General features: G+C 45.9%; 1 protein-coding gene across 1 annotated transcript in view; it reads left to right on the plus strand.

Annotated features, from left to right (window-relative positions):
* Window positions 1-3,118: 3,118 nt before the first annotated feature.
* Window positions 3,119-21,233, plus strand: part of TBX15 (T-box transcription factor 15) — a 100,416-nt gene continuing 82,301 nt past the window's right edge. The window contains exon 1 of the mRNA XM_068400556.1: window positions 3,119-3,664. Within this exon, the coding sequence (XP_068256657.1) occupies window positions 3,463-3,664 (202 nt within the window). The 5' untranslated portion in view covers window positions 3,119-3,462. The remainder of the gene's footprint in view (window positions 3,665-21,233) is intronic.

Below are 21,233 nucleotides of genomic sequence, written 5' to 3' on the forward strand. Positions count from 1 at the left end.
TGGGCTCAACAATTTGCGCGAGCAGCACATCTGGACAGCACTCCCGCCCCGCAGCCGGCTCCCCTCATTTCTCTTTTTTTCCCCAAATATTTCCATATATAAACAAATATTTTCAGGCTCGTTCTGCGACGACTGGAAAGCAGGAGTGAATGATTTCTTTATGAACCCCGGGGCCTGGCCCTGCGACCCTTGCTCCCGCCACTTTATTCCAGGGAGCAGTTTCCTGGATTTAATGGGGGTTACCCCTGCGAATGAGGGTCTGGAATAAAGACCAGGCAAAGGGACGCATTCATCTCTGGCGGCCGGAGGTCGGAGTCGGATCGGAATCCGGATTAAGCCCAGGCCGGCTCCAGATTTACGCCGTTTGCCGCGGTGAGCGAGGACCCGGTCCCTAGGAGCTCTCCGGCTAAGAGCCCCGGGGACCGGGTGCCGGCGGCGCAGCGCGGAGGCATTTCGCTCAGCGAGATTTTGGTGCAAAGGCTGAATCGAAATCCCAACCCCCGGTTTGAGGAGCGCGGGTTTCTCTGGGCGAGTCCTCTCAATGCAGGGGGCAGCGGTCCCTGCGAGGGGGAAGCGCTGGCTCTCCCTCCCCAGTCCCATCCCTCCCACGAGGTTGTGCAAGGGGCCGCAGGGCTCGGGGAGGGCAAGGTCGCCGCAGGGGCTGCCCTTTCCCCTGGGGCAAGGAGGGGGCGAGGGAGGGCGAACTGTGCTAAATCTCCCGGGCATCGGCGTAGAGGCAGGGAGGAGGGAGAAGAGCGGCCGGCGGCTGCATGTCCCTGCGCCCCCGGACACCGCTCCCGGGACCGCAGGGAGCTGCTCTCCCGTCCCTGGCAAAAGGGTCCGCTCCCTGGGGTGTGTCAATTAGGGGCCATACTGGCACGGGAACTCCGCTGTGTTTCTGCTTGCTCCTGTGGAGGCTTTGGCCGCTGCCAGGGCCGGGCGCGGGGTGGTCTGACACGGCTTACAGACCTCGACCGGCAGCCCTCGGTGAGAGACCAAAAGGGGTCTGGGCTGCTTTAAACTCTCGACCCGTAAAACCCCACTTAACGCTGTGGAAAACATATTTCTAAGCTCTTACATCAGCCCCCAAATTTCGTTTAAATCGCCCTGCCTTTCCAACACCATTTCCTTTCGCTAAAACGCTATAAATAATCCTCTGTTTTCTTGGGCTCTCTTTCTAAAATCTCCCTCCAGCTTCTTTAAATCCTTCCTCGGTGTCTGTCTCCCAGACGAGTGTTTCCGAGGCTTTCGAAAATAGGGAAACTGATTTTTTTTTTATTATTTGGGAGACATTCCTTCGCCGTGGGAAGGACACACAGCCGGGGGACCGGCTGGAAACGAGTGTGCCCCCCTCCGGGTCCCGCTCCTCAGTCAGTCCCACTGCCGGCTCCCTCCAAGCCCCTGCCTCTGTCGCTCCCTTCTCCCCGCTGCTCCCGCCCGGGGACTGACCCGTTCCTCGGCTCCGCGGGGAGCAGTGCCGGGGGACACACACACCCACGACACCCCGTGTGGCAGTGCCGCTGTGCCCGGCGCCGAGCCCTCGGCGAGTGACCTGTCAAAGGCGATGTACAAGAGGGGAGGGGAAAGGATCGGTGGGGAGGGGTGGTGGGGGTGGTGAGGGGGTGTAGGGCGGGTGATGGGGACGCACAAAACCTGCCTCTCGGCCTAGGTAACAGGGCTTAACTTCCCCGTGTTTTCCCGAAGAAACGATTTCTTTCTCGCTTTTCACCCGAAATCCCTTTCCGTGCGTGTGAACCGCGGCGGGCTGTGGTCACGCCGGCGGGAGCCAGGGCTTTAGGCCGGGGAAAGGGGGCTGAAGGGCTCCGCTGTACCACGCAGACATGGGCACCGTGGGGTCACTCTGGTAGCTAAAGGAACTGGCCTGCTCCCTTCACATGTGTCCGGCCCCATCGAAAAATCTCGCCTAAGAAAAATCTCACTCTCCCCCGGCGCTGCTCGAAGCAGCTCTGCGCCTTCGGGGAGCATCAGAGAAACCCCGGCCAAAAAGAACCCCGTCCTGAAATTTGGTGTGTATCCTCCCCCGCTGTTCCACCGTGGCTAAATTCATATTAAATCCCTCCCTTACTATAAAATTATTTATTGTTTTTTTTGAACCTGTATTAGATTCTCGGGATCGAATTAACCCCCGGCGGCTTTCCCCGCTGTATTTTCCCTAGACGGTGTTTCGCTTGACTTCATCTATTTTTCCGTGGTCCCATCAGCTAATGAAAACACACGGTGCTCCCTTCACCTTCGCAAATGCAGCCCTTGTTCCTTTTCACTGCGAGCCCCCCCTGCCCCACGGCACGACCGAGGAGCGTGGGAGCAGCTCCGGACCCGCCTCAACCTGGTTTCTGGGTAGAGTGAACAGGCGAGCAGAAATAAAATGCTGAATATCATCCAGGCAACCGGCCGGGATCTGTGTCTAGCGGGTTTGTTCTCGCTGTAGTTAAAATGACAAAAAGGATCGTGAAAGGAAAAAAAAAAAAATATATATATGTATATAAAAAATCCCCCTTCCCAAAGAGAAGGCGCTGCCCTGCCCGGGGCTGTCTGGGTCTGTTTGCTCCGCTGCCGGCGCCAGCCCACGCCACCCGCTCAGCCCCGCCGCTCCACGGACACGCATGGTTTTGAAGTGAAACTTCAACCCCCCCGCCCGGAGACCTTGCTGTTGCCGAGCCAAACACCGATTCCGCCGGCAAGCGCAAGTAACACAGGGCATGAATGACGTTTTAAAAACACCCCTTCACCCGGCCCCCCCGGGTGGTAAAGCTCCTCTCGGGTGCTTTGCGTGGGGATTAGCTAGCAGCAGCAGCAGCCCCTGGGAAACCTGGGTGCGGCGGAGAGAAGTGCGTGAGTTGTTACCTCTCTGCATTTAGAGCTATGGGTTTCCTACTGGCTCCCCGTTCTTCAAACAGTTAATTCTCCCGACCGGTGCTCCAGGACTCAGATGGCCAAAATTCCTCGCCCTGAAGCCCGAGTCTCCCTCCCCTCCCCATTGGGTCGCAGCTTTTGGGTCTCTCCCGATCTCTCCCTCCTATTGGCCGGGGACAGGGTTTTTTTTTTTTCCACTTTCTTTTCTTTTTTTTTTTTTCCTTGACAGGCGCACACAGCCTGCCTAACTCTTGGAGAGGGGGAAAAAAAAATCCCAGAAGTTTGGATCAATCAGAGAGAGACAGAAGGAAAGGGGAGAAGGGGGGGCGAAAAAAAAAAAAAGATGAAATCCAGCCTGCAGCCCCTCTGAGCAAGTGCTGGGGACCTGGGCTGAGCACACCCTCCCGACTCTGCCTACGGAGTATCTGCAGCCTCATGTAGTGCCTTCAGGAGACTGAGGGCTGGTTCTTCTGGGGGTGCAGCTGGGGAGGGGTGGGGGGAGAAAGAGGCGAAAGGCTCTGCCTCTGGTCCCTGAGCTCTGCGCTCCCAGCCACTGGCCGCTCATCTGCCCAAGGGTCTGGGGATAAGATGAGTGAGAGGCGAAGATCGGCGGTGGCCCTCAGCTCCCGAGCGCACGCTTTCTCGGTGGAAGCCTTGATTGGGACAAATAAAAAGAGGAAACTGCGAGACTGGGAGGACAAGGGGCTGGATTTGTCCATGGAAAGCCTCAGCCCCAACGGCCAGCTGGGGGACAATGAAGACCCGACTCAATGCCTGGACCTCAACCCCGGTTAGTGCAACTCCTTTCTCTTCGGGGACCCCCCAGCCCCGCTCCTTCCCTGCCGCTCGCCGCTGAGCCCTTGCCGGGAGGTGCCCGCCGGGAGAGCGGCGCCGGGGCAGGGAGGCAGCGCGTCCCGGAAAACATCCAGGACCGGGGGTGGGGGAAAAGGGGGGCGGATTTTGCGGAGATTCCTTGGATTTTGCTTTCCCCGCCCGCCCCTCGGGTTTACGGGGACATTTCTCCTACTCACTGCGGCTCTTTCCCACCCCAACTCCATGATGTCCCGGGAGGGAGCGGCGCGTCACCCCCGCGCTTCCTCCTTCTCCCTCTCTCCTCCCTCTCCGTGCCTGCCGGTCGCGATAGTCCTTCCCGGGTGTTTCGCCTTGCCCCGGAGCTTCCCGACCATCGTGGGGTGCCCTGTGGGTCGGGATCAAAGGAATTAGGGCACGACACTCGGATCCCCGCGGGAGGGATCACCCCTCTCTTCTTCCGTGCGGCTTTCCGAGACACCGGCCACCACCCCGTGCAGTCCTAACCGGAGGTTTCGCTGCAGGAGGAGGATGAGGCGGGCAGCACAGATCAGCGTTGCGCCGAGGCGAGGGGCGCCGGCTGCGCGGAGCGGCGGGGACCGGCTGCACACGCACCCCCGCCCTGCAGCGAGCTCCCACCCGAGACCGCCACGGGCCGGGGGCGGGCTCAGCCCGGCAGCGAGGGGCTGGGGGCCTGATCCTTCCCCGGGGATCGGGCCCGCCGGGGCTCAGCGGCGCGGCCTCGCTCCGTGTCTGGGACGGAGCGGGCAAGCCCGTGTGGCGGCTCCGGCAGACGGGGGCGGGAGGTCTCCCCTCTTCGCAGAGACACTGCTCCCGCAAGGAAAAGGGCCTCAGCTGGGAGCAGGGACAGCGAGTGAGGGGGGCTCCGAGGAGTCCGGACCCCGCTACCGAGCCTGGTGCCTCCCGGGAACAGGGGCGTTTGGAGCAGCGCCGGGGCTCCGGCCCCTCGGTCGGCTGCAGGGTATTTGGGGAGAGAGAGCACGACACTTCCCTCCTGGTATTTTTATTTTTAATTTTAAACTTTTATTTGATTATTTATTTTATTTATTTTAATTTATTTTCACTTATTTTTATTTATTTTTATTTATTTTTATTTATTTTTATTTATTTTTATTTATTTTTATTTATTTTTATTTATTTTTATTTAAAAGGGAGCCGGTAGCTTGGTATCGAAACCCTCGGTCTGCTCTCGTAGCCCCCGGCCTTTTCTCTCCGGCCTAAAACGACGATCCCGCAAAAGCAGCCGCGGACCCGCCGCGACCCCGAGGGGTGAAAACACGCTGCCCCCGCGCCCCCGCTGCCCCCCCGCACCCGCGCTGCCCCCGCGCCCCCCACTGCCTCCCGTATCCGTGCTGCCCCCTCGTCCGCGCCCTTCTCGCCGTCCCCCCACCCCTCTCCCCAACACTTTAAAATGGGACAGAGCCGCCGGCCCCGCTCTCACTATTATAGTGTGCGGAGAAAGTGAATTTTAGGTATTTTCTCTTTACTTTTTCTTTTAATATTCGCGTGGGGCAAAAAGGTCAAGCGATTTCTGTGCGCGACCCTGTAAGAGAAAGGGCAGAAATTTCCTCCACTCGCGCCAAGTCCACTCCGCTGCATTTGGAGAAGAAAACACCTTTTTTTTTTTTTTTTCGCGTGACGTTGCCCGCGCTTTCAATAAGCATCAGCTACCCAAAACCCAGCGTAAAACAAATAAATAAACCAAAACAGGAAAAAAAAACAAACAAAAAAAGGTGACAGAATCAGAGATCGAAATGTAAAAAATATCTGCTGTAAAAAAATCTGTTAAGTGTTTTTGAAGGGAGCGAAAGACCGGGAACTCCGGAGACCTCGCCCCGCTCAGCTCTCAAGGAACCGCATTTCAATTTGCTTGTAGCAGCAGCAGTCCTGCCGCTGCGGATCCTAAGGAGATGTAGGTAAAATCTGCTGCTGGGACCTCTCTCTTAGCAGAGCGACGGGCGTACAGGAGAGAGAATAGAAGCGATCAAAATATCAACCGCAAAAAAAAAATACGTCACGGTGTCAGAGTCTTCCCCGTTCAAAATAATAAATACGCGAACGAAGCGACAAAAATCCCCTTTCCAATACGAGATCAGATATGGGCATCAGTCTTCTTTTCAGAACAGTTTCTCATTAATTTTTAGCCACAATAGGTTGTATTTTTAGACGGTCTAGAAGTTTAATTTGTCCATTTCTCCATGAATTCGAAATAAAGTATTGGAAAACTCCCCCTGCGCCAGACTGGAGAGCAGGAGAGGACGGCTGCTAATGCCTGAAACCTTAGAAAGCAAACGTGATGTTTTTCATAAAGCAAAGGAAATCAAGAACAGTTTGAGAAATCATTTTTAGGAGGTTGATAGACTTTAAATAAAGTCCGGGACTGTAATTTGCACAGTCACTTCATTAAACCTAAGTCCTCCGCGGTGTACCTTTGCTGCTGGGTGAAAACTGATTAGCGGCTCTATAAATGGCCACCAAATTCCATCTTTACAAGGCCCAATTAAGAACAAACTTTACACCTAAAGTATTTTAAACTTGCCAAATCTCCAGCGGTATAAAAGAAAAATTAGAAAATGGAATTTTTATGGCGTCCCAAAGGTTCAAAACCCAAAGTCGCTGCCCTGAGTAGCTTAGGGAATAACACAGGGCTGTTCCTCCTGCTGGAGATATTATTGGTACGCGTGTGCTTACAGAGAGGCTCCAAATATCACAGTATGCACTGGGAAATGATGTGTGGATTTTGCATGTGACAACGCAAATCGGTCTAGCCCGATTTATCGATCTCTTCTCATAAAACCCCCTCAACTTCGGCCCAGGACGGTCTGAAAGGCTGAAAACCATTCGCCGCGGGGAACCAAACACCGTCGGAAGAAGAGTAAGGCTTCGCTCGCCTTTCTGCAGCTCTTTTCCTTGCGGACGGGTATTGGGATTTCTCTCCCACGGGTTGGCCACTGCTCGCGGGGATTTCCCTCTCCGTCCCCACCGCGAGTGGCGCTGGGTGCCCCGGGGCAGGGCGGGGGGAGAGGGGGTGTCGTCGGGGCGGCCCCGCTCGGCTCCCGGCGTGGGGGCCTCGCCGCCCTCGGTGCGGCTCTGCGCTGGCCATGCACAAAATGGAGCCGTCGGGGGGGGCGTGGGAGACAGCGCTCCTCGTTTCCCCGTTTTGGCGAAATCCCTCACCCCTTATGTGCGATTTTCCAGCCGTGCCCAAACCCTTCGGCGACAATATCGGCGATCCCGAGTCCTCTCGAGTGCCCCAAAGACCCTCCCCGCGGCCGCATCTTCCCGGGAGAGGCGAGGTGGCAGACTGGGAGGTGCCGGGTCGGGGGGGTGGCGTGGGGAAAGGTGAGAAAAGCCAGCGGATACATCTCCCAGGTTTGTAAAAAATATCTCCCGAGCATCCAAGTTATTTATGTCTCAGCAATGAATCTTGTCACCGGAGTTAATGTGCTGTTTTACGAGACTCAGTTAAAAGGGAGATAAAGCTGGATTTTAATCACGTGCGGGTTTTAATCACGAAGTTGTGAAAACGAATTCGCAACTACAGCGGCAGTTCCCTCTCTGTCGTCTCCACCCCCCCCCCCCGCCGTCTCCCACTCGGGGCGCTCCGCGCGTGGGGCTCGCCGCGGGGTTCGGCCGAGGGGAGCGGGGCGGCCGGGAGCCTCCCCCGCCCCTGCCCCGCCGCCGGGCCGGGCCGCCCCGCATCCTCCTCTGGCCTCCGGCTCTCGCCGCTGCTGCGGAGAGGAGGAGGCGGGTGGTGGGGCGCAGGCGGCGGCGGACGCCCCTCCGTCCCCTTGGCAGGTTTGGTTTCAGAGGGCAGCAAAACAATGGGCTCGAATGTCTTCTGGGTATTTATAGATTAAACCTGAGCAGCGGAAAGGTCACGGGGGGCCCAGGCGTTGCCTCCCTTGATGTATATATTATTTACCATCGTTTACAGCGGTGGCTTTCGTCAGCCCTTCCCTCTGCGCAGGGACAGACCGAGGCAGAGCCGAGCGCGGTCCTTTGCTCGCCGGGAGTTTACGATGGGGTTTTTGGGGGGGACGTCTCCCCGCGGACGGGTTCAGTCCCCCGAAACACGGCTGCTCCCTTAGGCAGTGGGGTGGCTACACAAGAGAGCCGCTACACAGGCGCTTCAGAGGCAGAGCAAAATGGTGCGGCTAAAAAGAGATAATTTCTGGGCTTTGGGACGGTCCTGTTCCTCGCAAAGTAACACGCTAGCGAGTTTGTAAACGGACTTCGCCAGTGCAGTCTTCATATCACACGTCCCATCGGTATTTTTGATTGCATACGTTAAAAATGCACCCATCAGTTAAAAAATACCACAACAACAGAGCAAAACAAAAAAAACCAAAACATTTTTGAGAGTTTTATTTTTGTCAGTCCGCGAAGACGTTGCATTATGAATTGTTTTTCGTTCCGTATGTTTTTCTAAAGCTACATTAACGAACTACTGCGCAGCTTTGCAACGACAGAAAACAACACGGCGCACATTTTAAGACCTACAACGTATTTATTACAGCTGCTTATCCATAAGATTAAGATCCGGTAGCTTGACAAAGCCTTCCGTGGCTGGCAAGAGTAAAACCTCCGTCTCTTTCACCGTGGCGTGCAGTTTTTCTGCCTAGCCTCGGAGGTGGCACGGATATCCATCCTAATCCCGCTCCGCCGCGGGGTACCTGTTCCCCCCTTCCCCCCAGGCAGCCCCCCCTCCTCCGGCGGGGGTGCGGGAGCCGTGCAGCCCGCCAACCCTCCGGAGAGGCAAACAAATATTACGAGCGGGAGAAACGCGATTGATGATACCCGATTATTTTTTTTTTTATACCACTGCTTCTGAATACTCATAGTGATGAAGTCCCATTTTTTGAGCAGCGGCTGTTAAACCCGTGAGTGGGGAGTGACTTAATTTGGTTCCAGACGTAGTTTCTCACTTCAGCTTTTGTTTGAGTGCTCGGTGGATGGGACTAGGATTTCAAGAGCTGGCAGAAAACTTTTTCTCGTCTCTTTCCTGAGGTAGGGTGAATTGGTCTGCACTATCCTTTGCGAGGTCCTTGAGGCTCGCCGATAAGCGATGCTCCGTAACAACGAGGTGTAAGACAGAGAGCACCAGCTTTGCTTTTGGCAGAAGGGATTGGGACTGGGATTTATTGATGCTATGTCTTTCTAACAAATATGTGTGTGACTGGGATTGTATGAATTCATTCCACCTGTTGCATCATCAGTTTGCCTCCTAAAGGGGGGATAGCGAGCTCAGATCCATTGCTCCCTTGTGTGTGATGGAAGGAAACGGGAAAATCTGACCCTCGTAATGTTTCTGCTCCCCCTGTACTCTGGGCGCAGAGCTAATGCTCTCGCCCTTCCCAGAGGAGACAGTTGCCGGAGGCAGATGGAGCTGTCCAGATGAGAGCCAGGAGAGCCCCGTGGGGGCTCGGGAAATGGTTGCTTTGGTCAAGTTCGTACAACTCTGACCTTGGAGCCGGAGGAGACAGGGAGTGAGAAGGATTTGTCTCTGCGGTAATATGCGTCTTACTGAATTGGCGAACTCCTGCTGCTGGGTTTGTGAAACTCTTCCTGCAGAGAGGTGAATTGCTCACGCTCTATTAATGGGACAGGTAATAGAATAATCGAGTCAAATCTTACAGAACAGCAGAGTGTTAGAAAAAAGTCAGTGTGTCAAACAATGTCTTCCTTTCTTTTATATGGGTTTTAAATCTGCAGCGTTTTTTACACAGGATTATTCCATGTGCTGGGAAGGGGAAAGCCGCTATTTCAAAAGACATTTCTTGTCTTTGACAAGAACTTTGGGAGAATCCAAAAAGCTTCTGTTACAAGCAAAAGTCAAGTAATTCCTTACAAACCATCAATCACTTCTCCCTCCTCCCACTTGGGACGGAGCGCTTATATCAAATATCAGCCCAGCTAGCCTCTCCTCAGGCAGAAGTGTCCTGCTTTATCTATATCTGCCTTTAAGGAAAACTGATGCTTTTTTCAGATTAAAAAGTTGAAAGATGTCTTCCAAGAGTGCTACATTCAGGAAAGAGCATTTGCATTGTTTTACAACACACTCAGTGCCACTTAAGTCACCTCTAGCCACACAGATCACTGTTCCTCTTTTAATCAGTTGGATTCCTGTATGAATCTTTGCTTGTGGTCTTATGTCTTCAAAGGTCAAAGCGTGTTTTTTTTTTAACTTTTCTTTTTTTCCTGCCTTCTGATCTAGATTAATAAGCTTACATTAGTTTAAAAAGTAACCTAAAATCAGTCTGAGAGCACTTGGAAAATTCCTGTATATATTGAAACCGGCTCATATGGCATTTACATCAGTTCCTGTTGCAAGTAAAATCTATTCAACTGTGGTTTAAATCACCCCAAGCGTCCATATTGAGATCTGTAGTTTACACTGGTGATGTAAAATCAAGTTCAGTGAAAGAAGCTTAAGTTTTCTAAAACTGACAACGTTTTAGAGATCAACAGAGTTTCCCAGAGAGGCTGAGTTTGCTAGTGTCTGTTGATGGAGTTAAAAGATTTTGTGCTAGCCCTTAGCTCTCAGCTCTCTGACATCGTCCTGAACAACACCCTTACTTTGTAGGAATGGGCTGGGAAGTTATCTTTAAATCCTGACAGCAAAAGCAAGGTGGGTATACACGTGAATGGTCAGTATCTATCAGCCTGGGAGCTGTGTGGCTGCATTAGGAAGAGCAGCAGCAGGCACCTGGGCATACAGGGAGACGCAGGCAACTGGAAGCTTCCCAGTGCTCCAGTGCCTAATCATGCCCGGAGCAGCTCTGCACAGCAGGACATCGAAAGATTTGGCTTTTCCGGATTATTATTGGAACTAGAGTTTCCACAGGTAGAGAGTACTGTGCAGCAATGTTGAGTCACTTTTATTTTCAGAGAAAAAAATTGTGTAGCCTTTTGCTGCTTATTTCCAATACTGATTAAAACAGGTCACGATCCCAACCTTTCTGCCTGTGAAGCATCTGCTATCTCAAAACACAATGCCATTGCATTTTTTGCAGTAAAAGCAGCAAAAGCCATGGTGTACTTTGGTGAGAAGGGCTAGGGAAAGATAACATGGTGTTATGGTAAAATTAAATTGAAATATCTTTGAAAGCAGATTAAGAAATGTTGAAACTCTGTCAGGAAACGTAGTGCCAATTCAAGTTATAGCAACAGTATTCATGCTGGAGGCATCTTTTAATTGTGTATTCTGCAAGATCAGAAAACAATGAATCAGTAAATCAATCCAAGAAGTGACAAAAGCACTTGTTATAATAATATTTACAATAATATTTACAATAATATTTCCATATGCTATTTGCTCAGTTGATCTATTGATCTGACAGTATTGTGAAGATGGTGAAAGGATTGTCCAAGTCAAACTCCTGTGACAGTGGGTTGTTTAATGGTTGCTGTACATTTGCAAATGCAAACTTGCAGCTGCTAGAGAGAAGGATGCAACCAGCAAATATCTTAGGCCATTGCATACTGATCCGCAACAACGGAGGAATTCAGAGGAGGATTTTTCATTTGGGGACTTAGCAGAAATAAAGTGAAGATGATGAGGAGGCATGTAGGTTTAGTTGAATAAAAGCTTTTTTTTTTCTTACTTTATTGAGGAACAGGAAAACTTAGGTTTTGGCCAACCTTTAAATATTTATTTTTGTACCATCAAACTACCTCACGTTTTTCAGTTATGCAACCATTATAAAAATAGATCCCCAAACCTCCTTGTTTAAATTAATTAAGAATATTTTTAAAATAAATTATAAGATGAATTTTCAATTAAAGAAATAAGGCATCTTGATGTAGATAATAATGAAATCAAGCATTTAGACATTCAAAGCTGCTTCACAATTTTTCTTCTTTTAACAACAAAATTTCTTTGCCAAATTCTTCAGGATTTCATACGTAAGTTTTTATTTCTCCAAAGATGTATTTTCTTGGTCAATTTGGTATACATATATTAAAATAAAAGTTCACCTAGACTCCTGCACAGTAGAATTCAGTCCCTGTCATAGTGGACAATTTCACTGCACTGCATCTTCACCTGCTCATTCTTCTTAAGGCTTTTCTTTTTGGGAAGGAAATCTTCCAGTATTGTTAAATGGACATTTTCAGCAATGTCCACACATGTAGCTCTCGTAAAGGAACTTGGGAAGAAATTCTTGCCAACCGCCTTTAAAAGAACCGATTTACAGTTTCTAAGGAGTACTTAACCAGTTGGTTAAGAACTGACACAAATCATATAAATAATCAGCACATTTATATGAATATAGCCACAGCAAAAATTGTTTGAAAATCACTGGGCCAGAGCACACTGAATAATTATGAATAACTTAAAGTTCTTTGACTTCACTCAGGGACTGGATGCACTCTTGGCTAGCATTAACATTTTTCCCGTGACCAATGAATTAACAAAACCAAGCCTCTACTTTTATGAGCTTCAAGGAATAGAGAACTGCCTGATCAAAAATCTACCCCAAAGCTAAGGGGAGAACTGAAGACACCAGAGTGTCTTTGCTTTTAATGAGAGTGAAGAACCAGGCACTGTAGACATCTTAAGAAGCGGCAGCAGTTAATAGCAGTATCTCTAAATAAGATACCAAAAGGGGTGACTGACTGTGTGGATGGTTACAGGAAGAAAATAATTTTAAGGAGAACACGTTGTAACATTTAGAAATATATGGTGCATACCATGAGTAGGTTAGGGAGTCTTCAAAAAATAAGTTCTTGCTGTTTTATGCCTGAAATGCCTGCAGATCACTTCTGTAAGTTTGAGTTTGCTGAGGAAGAAAGGACCTTGGGAATACATGGAGAGATTCACAGATTGACCTGTCTTTTTCACCTACTTACCACACTGGATTGTGCTCAGTCCTTCTCAGAGGATCCTATTAAAAGGTCAGTTATTAAATGCTCATAGGTGTCATTGTCATCACATCTACAAGCATCACTCAGTTTGATAAGAAATAATCCCAGTGCTGCCCTGTCATCCCTCTTTAAGCTCTGCATATAGATGCACTTTGCACAGATAAAATGCAAATGTATTTTTATTGTGCTTGAAGCAATCTTTTTTATCAGGGCAAAAAAAATAGTAGAAGTCCTGTTGAGCATTCCCTTGTGCCCCCTCAGACTTTAATGGAAACACTCTCACTGGCTTTTTTTAAAAGCAGGCTTCAGCCTTGAGGTTGTACTGGTCTCTGATGCTGCCTTTACTTGTAATAAAATACCATGCAATAATTGGGATTGCCAATCCTAAATTTTTAGTTGACATACCCTCTTGCAAAGATGTGTGTTGCCCCTGAGTTTGTTCCTTTATTTATTAGGTATCTGCAAAATTAGAAAACAAAGACATTGCAAGTGTCCCATGACATCTCAAAATACAGCAACGCAAAGGCTGTGTGGGAGTACACTTACGAGGCAGCTGCTAAAGCAGGGCCTGATTCTGCAAGATGCCGAGCATCTGCATTTCAAAGGACTTTATGATGCTGATTTTCAAGGGCGCAGCTTTTGTGACCTTATTTTCAGTGGCCTTAAGAATGTGTAATCGCCACGGAGATCTTGACCTCTTGCTGGATTTCTGCTCTGAGATGCACTAAAGAGACAGTGATAACCAGAAAATAGCTTTTCCCTCAGCACAACTGTCAGGATTGGAATAACTTTGATTTATATACAGGGATTTCTTTTTCATCTGCTGAAATACTGTGTCAGTCTGTATGAAATAAAATAATCACAACAGTGAGGTTAATGCCTGGGTGATCACTTTTATGCTGTGGAAGGATTATGTTTTCCTCTGCTCTTCAGTTTTCCTGCAAATGCCTGATAGTATGAAAACTATCAGCTTGGATCAGATACAGGTTTCTCGATTATGCCCATCTTTGCAATTTCTAAGTGTTCCTGCCTTTTTATTGTGTAGTACAACAAAACAGTGCTCCATGCAAGGCAATGAGGCTGTTATTTTTAAACTGTGAAGTTGTTTTTACTTCAGAAAACTTAATCTTTTTATGCCAGAAGCTTGTAGGAAGCTGGGAAAAAATAGAATACGGCACATGGCCGTGGGTGCCTAATGGTTTTTATTTTGCTCCAGAATTTAAAAGAGAAATAGAAGATTTGTTATTGTAGGATTTGGGGATTTCCTGTGCCAGGCTCCTTGGAGCAAATAAAAAGAAGTCTTCATTTACCATCAAACAACCCTAGCAAAGTCTCCATCTGCCTAGCGACAAGCCAGTCACGTTATTCACTTCAATGCTTGGGAGTGTTACCCACATAAGACTGTAACATCACAGTTCTGTTATGCAGGTCCTTGCAGTGCTGACGGAGCGGCAGAAAGCCTACACTGCCCTGTTAGAGACTGCTCGGATTATTCTGTACACCGTAATTCTGTTTACTCCATAACTCAGGAAATTGCGCCTGGGGTGGGGAAAGGGAGGGCGGCTGTGGAGGCTGCTAGCAGTGTGCTGTTACAGAAATGGACAATAATTAATAGCTTTTGTGAAAATACGGTCATTTAATGCAGCTTCAGGAAAAAAAACCTCGTTCTGCTTCTTGGAATGAAAGATTTGATTGTGAAGCAGCTGTTTATTAAGAGTGTTTCAAGACTGATTACTTGAGTTACATTAAGGTGCTGAGCATCATTTATCCAGGGTAATTCGGGAATAATTGACTGAGAACAAATGGAGAGAGGCTTGACAGAGTACATACGCATCACACGAGTGGGTAATCCAGTATGGCTGCAGCCTTTAACAAAAAAGCTGTTCAACCCCATAAGGGGATGGAAAATGTCTGGGGCATTTTTTTGCCTCTGTCCTTTTGCCGTGTCAGATGCCCTGCCCCTGGCTGTGCTCTCGGACACCCGCTGGATTGGGATGTCCCTGGGCTTCTGTAGGTGCTGACTTGTCCCTGGGCTGAGAAGAGGTAGAGTAATAACAAACCAAGAATAGAGGTACCGTACCTCAGCCTGGGTGAGGACTGGGTGCCCCACGTTGCTCTGAGGAGCCCCCTTGGCAGTGGCAAGGGATGGACCGGGTCACTGTCACTGTTCGCTTCATTTTAATGTTGAGTCACGTATGTACATTATCCTTGCGGGGCTAAAATGATGGTGAAATCAGGAGGAGAGGAGTTAATAGGGGCAAAGGAGTAGAAAAGCAGGCAGAAAGAGGGACCACCGTTGGGAAGGAAAGAGGAGAAAGAGGCAGGAAAGGGGGTGGTTCAGAGTTTAATTTCCTACCCAGCGGCTGCTCGCGACACAAGAAGGAATTAGAAACTATTTTCAGACTTTCTCCCTGCATCTGGGTACCCTCCTGTTTGGTGGTGTTTTTTTTTTTTCTTTCCCCAAATAATGAATGGCATGGTTCCTATAAATGAAATACGCTGTTAACAGTTCAAAATAGTTTATGAAGGCAACCTAGTACACTATAACAGACAAACCCGTAATCATTTGGTATATCTTAGACATGTAAGAGGCCTGGGGAAAAAAAGGGAAAACCTCTCAAACAAGCAGAAGTTTTCAGGAAAAAGAACAGGGTTTCTTCCTATGGTCTTTCTTCTCCATGGTTTGATGTGAAAAAATCAGGAATTTCAGGAAAAATTAGAAAGAATCTTCTAGATGAAATATTTTATCTTAGAGTGAACTCCATAGGATTTTTTAGTATCATATTTAAAATCCTATTTGTTACTTTTGCTAACAGGCCTTCAGCATTTTTATAATCAATTGATGTTACACATGGTGTTGTTTTAAGTCTATTTTATTATTCAGTTGCATTGGCTGTACATTATTGATTTCTATTGTATATAAAAATCAGATATTTCAGTGCTTTATATTTTTAATATTTAAATTGTCAGTATACAGAAGTTTTTTATGTGCCTGAGAGAACATGTTAGTCATTATTACAATGAGTGTAGTTATTTATTATATAGGTATACCTGGAGGCAATTTCTAATTACTAATTAAATTACGTATAACACATTTACTGTTAAGGAAGTAATTAAACTTGACTTATGATAATCAGCTCCTACAGATAATTCAGTCTTTCCCCTCAACTTGAAATTTCTACATGTTATTTTGTTTATTGGTGTGTTCCTCCTGGGGGTGGGGGTGGAGGGAAGAGGAAGGCCGGTTGTCTGCACAGCAGCAAAATTTCTTGGAAATTACTTTTTCACATACACTGGCTAGGGCCACATAATTTAAATGAAGAATTATGAATAGTAGTAATGTTTTCTTAATACAATTATTTGTAGTTGAATATTTACTTGTAATCTGACCCTTAATAGTGTTATTTATGAATATTCAGAAAATTGCTGAGTACTAATTGAAAATGCTTGACAGTCCTGAGTTAAAATATAAATGATTACATCTCAGATAGTTGCTATTTACTGTAGCATTTACACAGTGATGTTTTCTGTGCAGATAATGGGAAGAAAAATTTTTTTATTATTATTATGGTCATCTAATGAAGTGCATACTCATTATTTTGTATTTCTCTCCTGAAATAAACTGTTTCTTTTTTTAAGGCTTTTTTTTCCTATTTTCCGCTTCCTTTTTTCTTTACTCCAGATCCACAGTTGTAATATTTTTGACTCGTCTGAGTCATGACTTTTCTGTAAATCAGGATGCTTATCTAGCTTTATTTCTGAAGCAAGAGGTGATTCATTGTTAGCACTTGGGCTGTTGCACATACTTAGACTGATGACTCTTTGGGACAACCCGATGATCTCCTCTGCTTACATTTAACAGTACAGTGGAGCGTCAACCCACATCCAGGGCTTCGGGACATTACAGTTGTACACAGAATAATATTTTAAAGGTGTTACTGGTTAGTCACCTTCCTTTAATAAGACAACATTTACACCAACCGTTTACACTGCGGTTGGCTAAATTTTTTTCCCACATGGGTACTAAGATGTGATCTTCATTTCATATGCCAGACTTTGCTTCTTTGAGCACAGCAGGTCAAATGCTCTTAACTCTTCCCTGGGATCTCCGTCATTAGGGAAACAGGGACTTCAACCAGGATTTGTCATCCTTTTACTTGTGGTCTGAGTTTGACATAATTTAATAATAAATTCAGAAGGATGCTCGATGGTATTGGAGTAGGAACTCAAAACCTCAGTGCAGTGAAAACCCTAAATGAAGAATGAAGAAATTATGAAAGTTTTGTGAAGTAGACCAGAGGTCTTGTGTTGTTTCAGTGCACAATGAATTACAGGTGAAATCTCCATTTTATAAAGGAATATTTTGTGGAAAAAGAAATCAGAAATTCCTGAGACATTGTTCCTCTTCCTCTGTCTAAGATGTTGGAAGAAAAACCCTTTCTTCTTGTGTATCTTAAAAATAAGCAAGGGAATAGAAAGCAGTAATTTCCTATTTGAGGGTGCAGGGAGAAATCTGAAGGTGAAGGCATAGTTTGCAGAGTTTGCAGAGCAATTAAAACAATTATAAGGGGATTCCCAATTCAAATTGTTGGCTCAAAATGCACCCTGGTTTAGTAAGGAAAGCACAGGAATCAGTCAGTGATTTAGTCCCTTACACAAGGATTTGCAAAACTGGAGATCTAACAGTTTCATTTTCTTCAATTAAATTTTGGCTACCCTTGCACAGATAGAAAGGTTATTTTTTTATGAGGACATGACTTTCAAAAGTTATTTTAAAATATTTGTTTCTTTGTTTCTCTTCAGAAGAGTCTGTAGATACTGATTTGGGGCCAGAGTCAGCAAGCAGCTGAGAATTCTAGCCATCCTGTCACTGTATTTAAACAAAAGCTTAACAGTAACAATGACGTACACCAAATAGCTAATATTCCCCATTTTTAGTGCATGTAGTTCTCCCTGTCTTTTTTTGTTTTTGTTCCAGGATTTCTTTTGTTTAAGAACTGGGGATTTTTTTTCAGGCAAGAAATTCCTGCTGCTCTTACCAGTTCAGAAAAAGTGACTGTCTAATATTGAACAGCAGAGAATTTGGGTTCAAATCCTGTTTTGTTTTCTATATACTTTCTCCACATAATGTGCATGTATAAGCCTCTCGATATAGATAGATTTATAATATGTACATGTGTATATTATGCTAATAATATTTTGGATATAATTTCTTTTTAAATAAGACTGTAGCCTAATCTTTTTCTAGGGCCACTAAAACCTTGAATTTAAATATTTAGCATATTTTAAGTATTTTAGAAATACCAATCTTTTCCATTCCTATTTTGCACGTACAGTTTGTTATGGCAACAAGTATTAGACACTAGTGTTATGTTTGATGGCTAGAAAGAAGAGAATCGTGATCTGCAGGACGTTTCAGGCATTTGGTAATGAAAGCTACTTTCATTTTACAGTGGAATTTAAACACTTGCTTTTGTATAGGGTAGTGAAAAAATGCCTTGCTTTTTAACAGGAGAAGCATTGCTTTATGCATCGATTTATCCAATTAAGTTTGCAGTAAGTACCTAATGTTCGGGTGTTGAAGGTAGAACTGTCTGCTCTCTTTGGCGAGAACCACTCAACAACAAGAGCGTTCCCATTTATCCAGCAGATATATTCGTGGCAGCAAGGGTTTCCCTCCAGGCAAAAGTGGAAGCGAAATCCTCTTTTAGAAGGGCAATTCAAAAAATTCCCCGTGTTAAACAGAAGTGCAAAAATCCTCTTTTAATGAAAGACAGATTGCAAGTGTTTGCCTAAGATTATCACTCTGCTAAACTGAAGCAGAGCAGCCGAAATTCCTGCATCATTTACATCCCGTGAGCAAGTCAAGGGCAAAAGCTGGAGGCAAAATATTTGATAGCATGGAAGCAAATAGCTGTGAGGAAGAAAAAGCTGCACTTTTTGTTGCTGAACCTCTTAGCAAAAGAAAATAATAGTTTAGTAAAAGCCAAACTAAGCAAACCCTGGGCTGTGCCATGCCATAAATCCTTAAAGGGACACTCTCAAATCAGATTTAAAAAAAAAAAATCAGTTCTAAGCCCTCCAGTTTCTGCTCTCTTTAAATACTCTGGCTGGCATTAAAAAATGTATAAAACATTAATTTTTGTTCCTGGGATCTTTCCCTCTTTGTGTTTGCAAAGGTGGTTTCTGTTAGCCGGTTTCCTCCTTGCTATCTGAGGCCCTGATCCTGCCAAAATGTATTCATGTCCTTCATTGCGGCAAGTCTCCCATCAAAATCCCTCCCAGCAGGAAAGGTGGGCTCACATTTATGTGTTTGTAGGATCAGCGCCTAATTGTAGGGGAAATGGAAACTGCACAGCGTTCTGTCCGTGGCACAAAGTAAACAATGGAGAATGTGGAGTAAAATATATTTCTTTAATACTTCAACTATAGAAATGCTAGATGTGATGTGTAACTCTAGTAAGGGACAGACCCTTCAGAGAGGAATGTAATTTTTCATAAGTATATAGTTTTAAGCAGAAATAGCTATTAAAATAGCATGTATTGAAATGATTGTAGTTGTGAGGTGAGGAATCAGGTTGTTTATTTTCGTTGTATATTTTCCTTTCAATGTAAAACTGTCAAGCCTTTTTGTTGCTTGCCATTGAACCCCAGTGGGACTTTGATTTTATTTCCCTGGTGCATGATCTTATTTTGCGTATTTAGCAGTTCTGATGATGGAACTTAAGATAAGTCCATTCAGAAATTGCAGTATTTATTTAGTCACCTTTTATGGTGGCAATGCAAGACAGAATGTTAAACAAAATGAAATTGTGACCTCCCTCATACGTTCTCATTCGGAAAAATAGTCTCACTGAAGCCACTGAGAGCTGGAAAATATATGGGATGCAATTTACATATTTACTCGAACCTAAAAGCTTAAACTACATTTGAAATTGAAAAAAAATGTGTGCTTAAATCATTTACATGCTTTCAAAAATGCCATTAAGATTTAAAATATGACACTGGCATGCATGGACATAATTTAAAAATCTAGTCCGGCCACAGCATGTTACCTTTAACTTGTGCTAGAGCTGGTTGAGATAAAGACTGCAAACCTGCTGTCATCTTACAGGTCTAGGTAAAGTCAGTGCACTAACATCTATCAGACCCAACATGTAGATGGGAATAATAGGGGACTGAGCTGCTAGGTGAGAAATTATCTTTCGTTCTTTCTGGGTATCAATCTGCAATAAAAGTTGGGGAAAGGTGTTTTGCTATTACTCAATATTTGGACTTCAGTTGCAGGAAAGTTATGGAGAAGAAAGGCAATCTTTATTTCTTGTTCTGTCACACATTGGTGCAGGTATTTTGCTGAGAGCCATTTGCAGAGCACAGGTGAGATGTTAGTGTTTGGATTTTGTAAAATAAAGCACAAACAACTGCATAGCAGCTCTTCAGAAAGATTTTATAAGCATTTTCCACTCCAAAGGCCTAGTTTTGCTCTCCTTCTGAGCCCTGAACTCTTGATGACTTTTAAAGGGTATTTCAGTGAAAGTGATACCAGACGGTTCAGTTCAGCAATGGTTTAGCAAGAGTAGGCCTCAGAGTAGGCTCTAAAAGGCCTGCTCTGTGTTACCTTTACACAGAACAAGCTTTCCTGTCAATAATTTTCCTTTTAGCTAGAATAATAGAGAATAACAATAGGTTCTGAAGCAAACTACATGTTTTGTAGATAGAGTTTGTTTAAGGGATTGATAAAAAGGTTCTAGTAAACAATGATTCATGCTGTTTACGCTTAGTCCCAGAAAAACAAAGGTCTCTGCTAATTATATAAGGCCAAAAGACAAAACAAAACTGTAAAGAACAACTTTGTGATGTCTAAATTAACTTGATTCATAAACTCTTGTGTCAGAGGAGAGATAAGTTCAAAACAATATCTTCTTCTCGGGAACACATGTACTTGTAAACAAGAAGGCCTCGAGCACGCTTGTGCACAAGCACGATTAAAGGGGGATTGGGACCATCAGCGACCCCCAGAGACCACCCAAGACCCCTTCCCCAATTTAGTACGCATGCACAAAGACATTACATAATGCATTACATAACATATTATGCATAAGGTGTTTTTTTTTTGGAATGGGTGGGCTTTTCTTGGAATTATGTATATAAGGAGCAAGCTTTTGTTCTTAGGTGTGCATGCTAGGAGGAGAGATCCCCCATGCACCCAGCGCTGCAATAAACCAATGTCGGCTTTCTAAACTATCATTTGGTTTGGAGATTTTTTTTTGGTTGCTATTTTCCAGTAACAAAAGAAGCAAGCTTCTTGCAAGCAGCTGTACAAATGACTTGTATTATGTCCTGATGTCTCCATCACAGAAACGTTAGTTCCTCCTGCCCCTTTCCCAATGTCTGTATCCTGTTGTTTATCAATATTTTCGGCTCCACATACTTTTCCCTAAATATACCACCGATTTCTGTCCCAACTCCTCTACTACAGCCAGGCAAAGGGTAGTGTTTTATGTATCTGGCTCGTGGCTCAGGATATTCTGCCTGGACAAGCACATCACACAAGTAGCTAAGGGAACCTCTTAGTTGAGGTGCTAATTTGGATTCCCCTTTTCTGTTTAGCCATTGATTTTCACAGAATTTGTAGAAATGTAATTCCTTTGAGACCTCTA

The sequence above is a fragment of the Nyctibius grandis genome, chromosome 5 (assembly GCF_013368605.1).
Source record: "Nyctibius grandis isolate bNycGra1 chromosome 5, bNycGra1.pri, whole genome shotgun sequence".
NCBI classification, from domain to species: domain Eukaryota; kingdom Metazoa; phylum Chordata; class Aves; order Nyctibiiformes; family Nyctibiidae; genus Nyctibius; species Nyctibius grandis.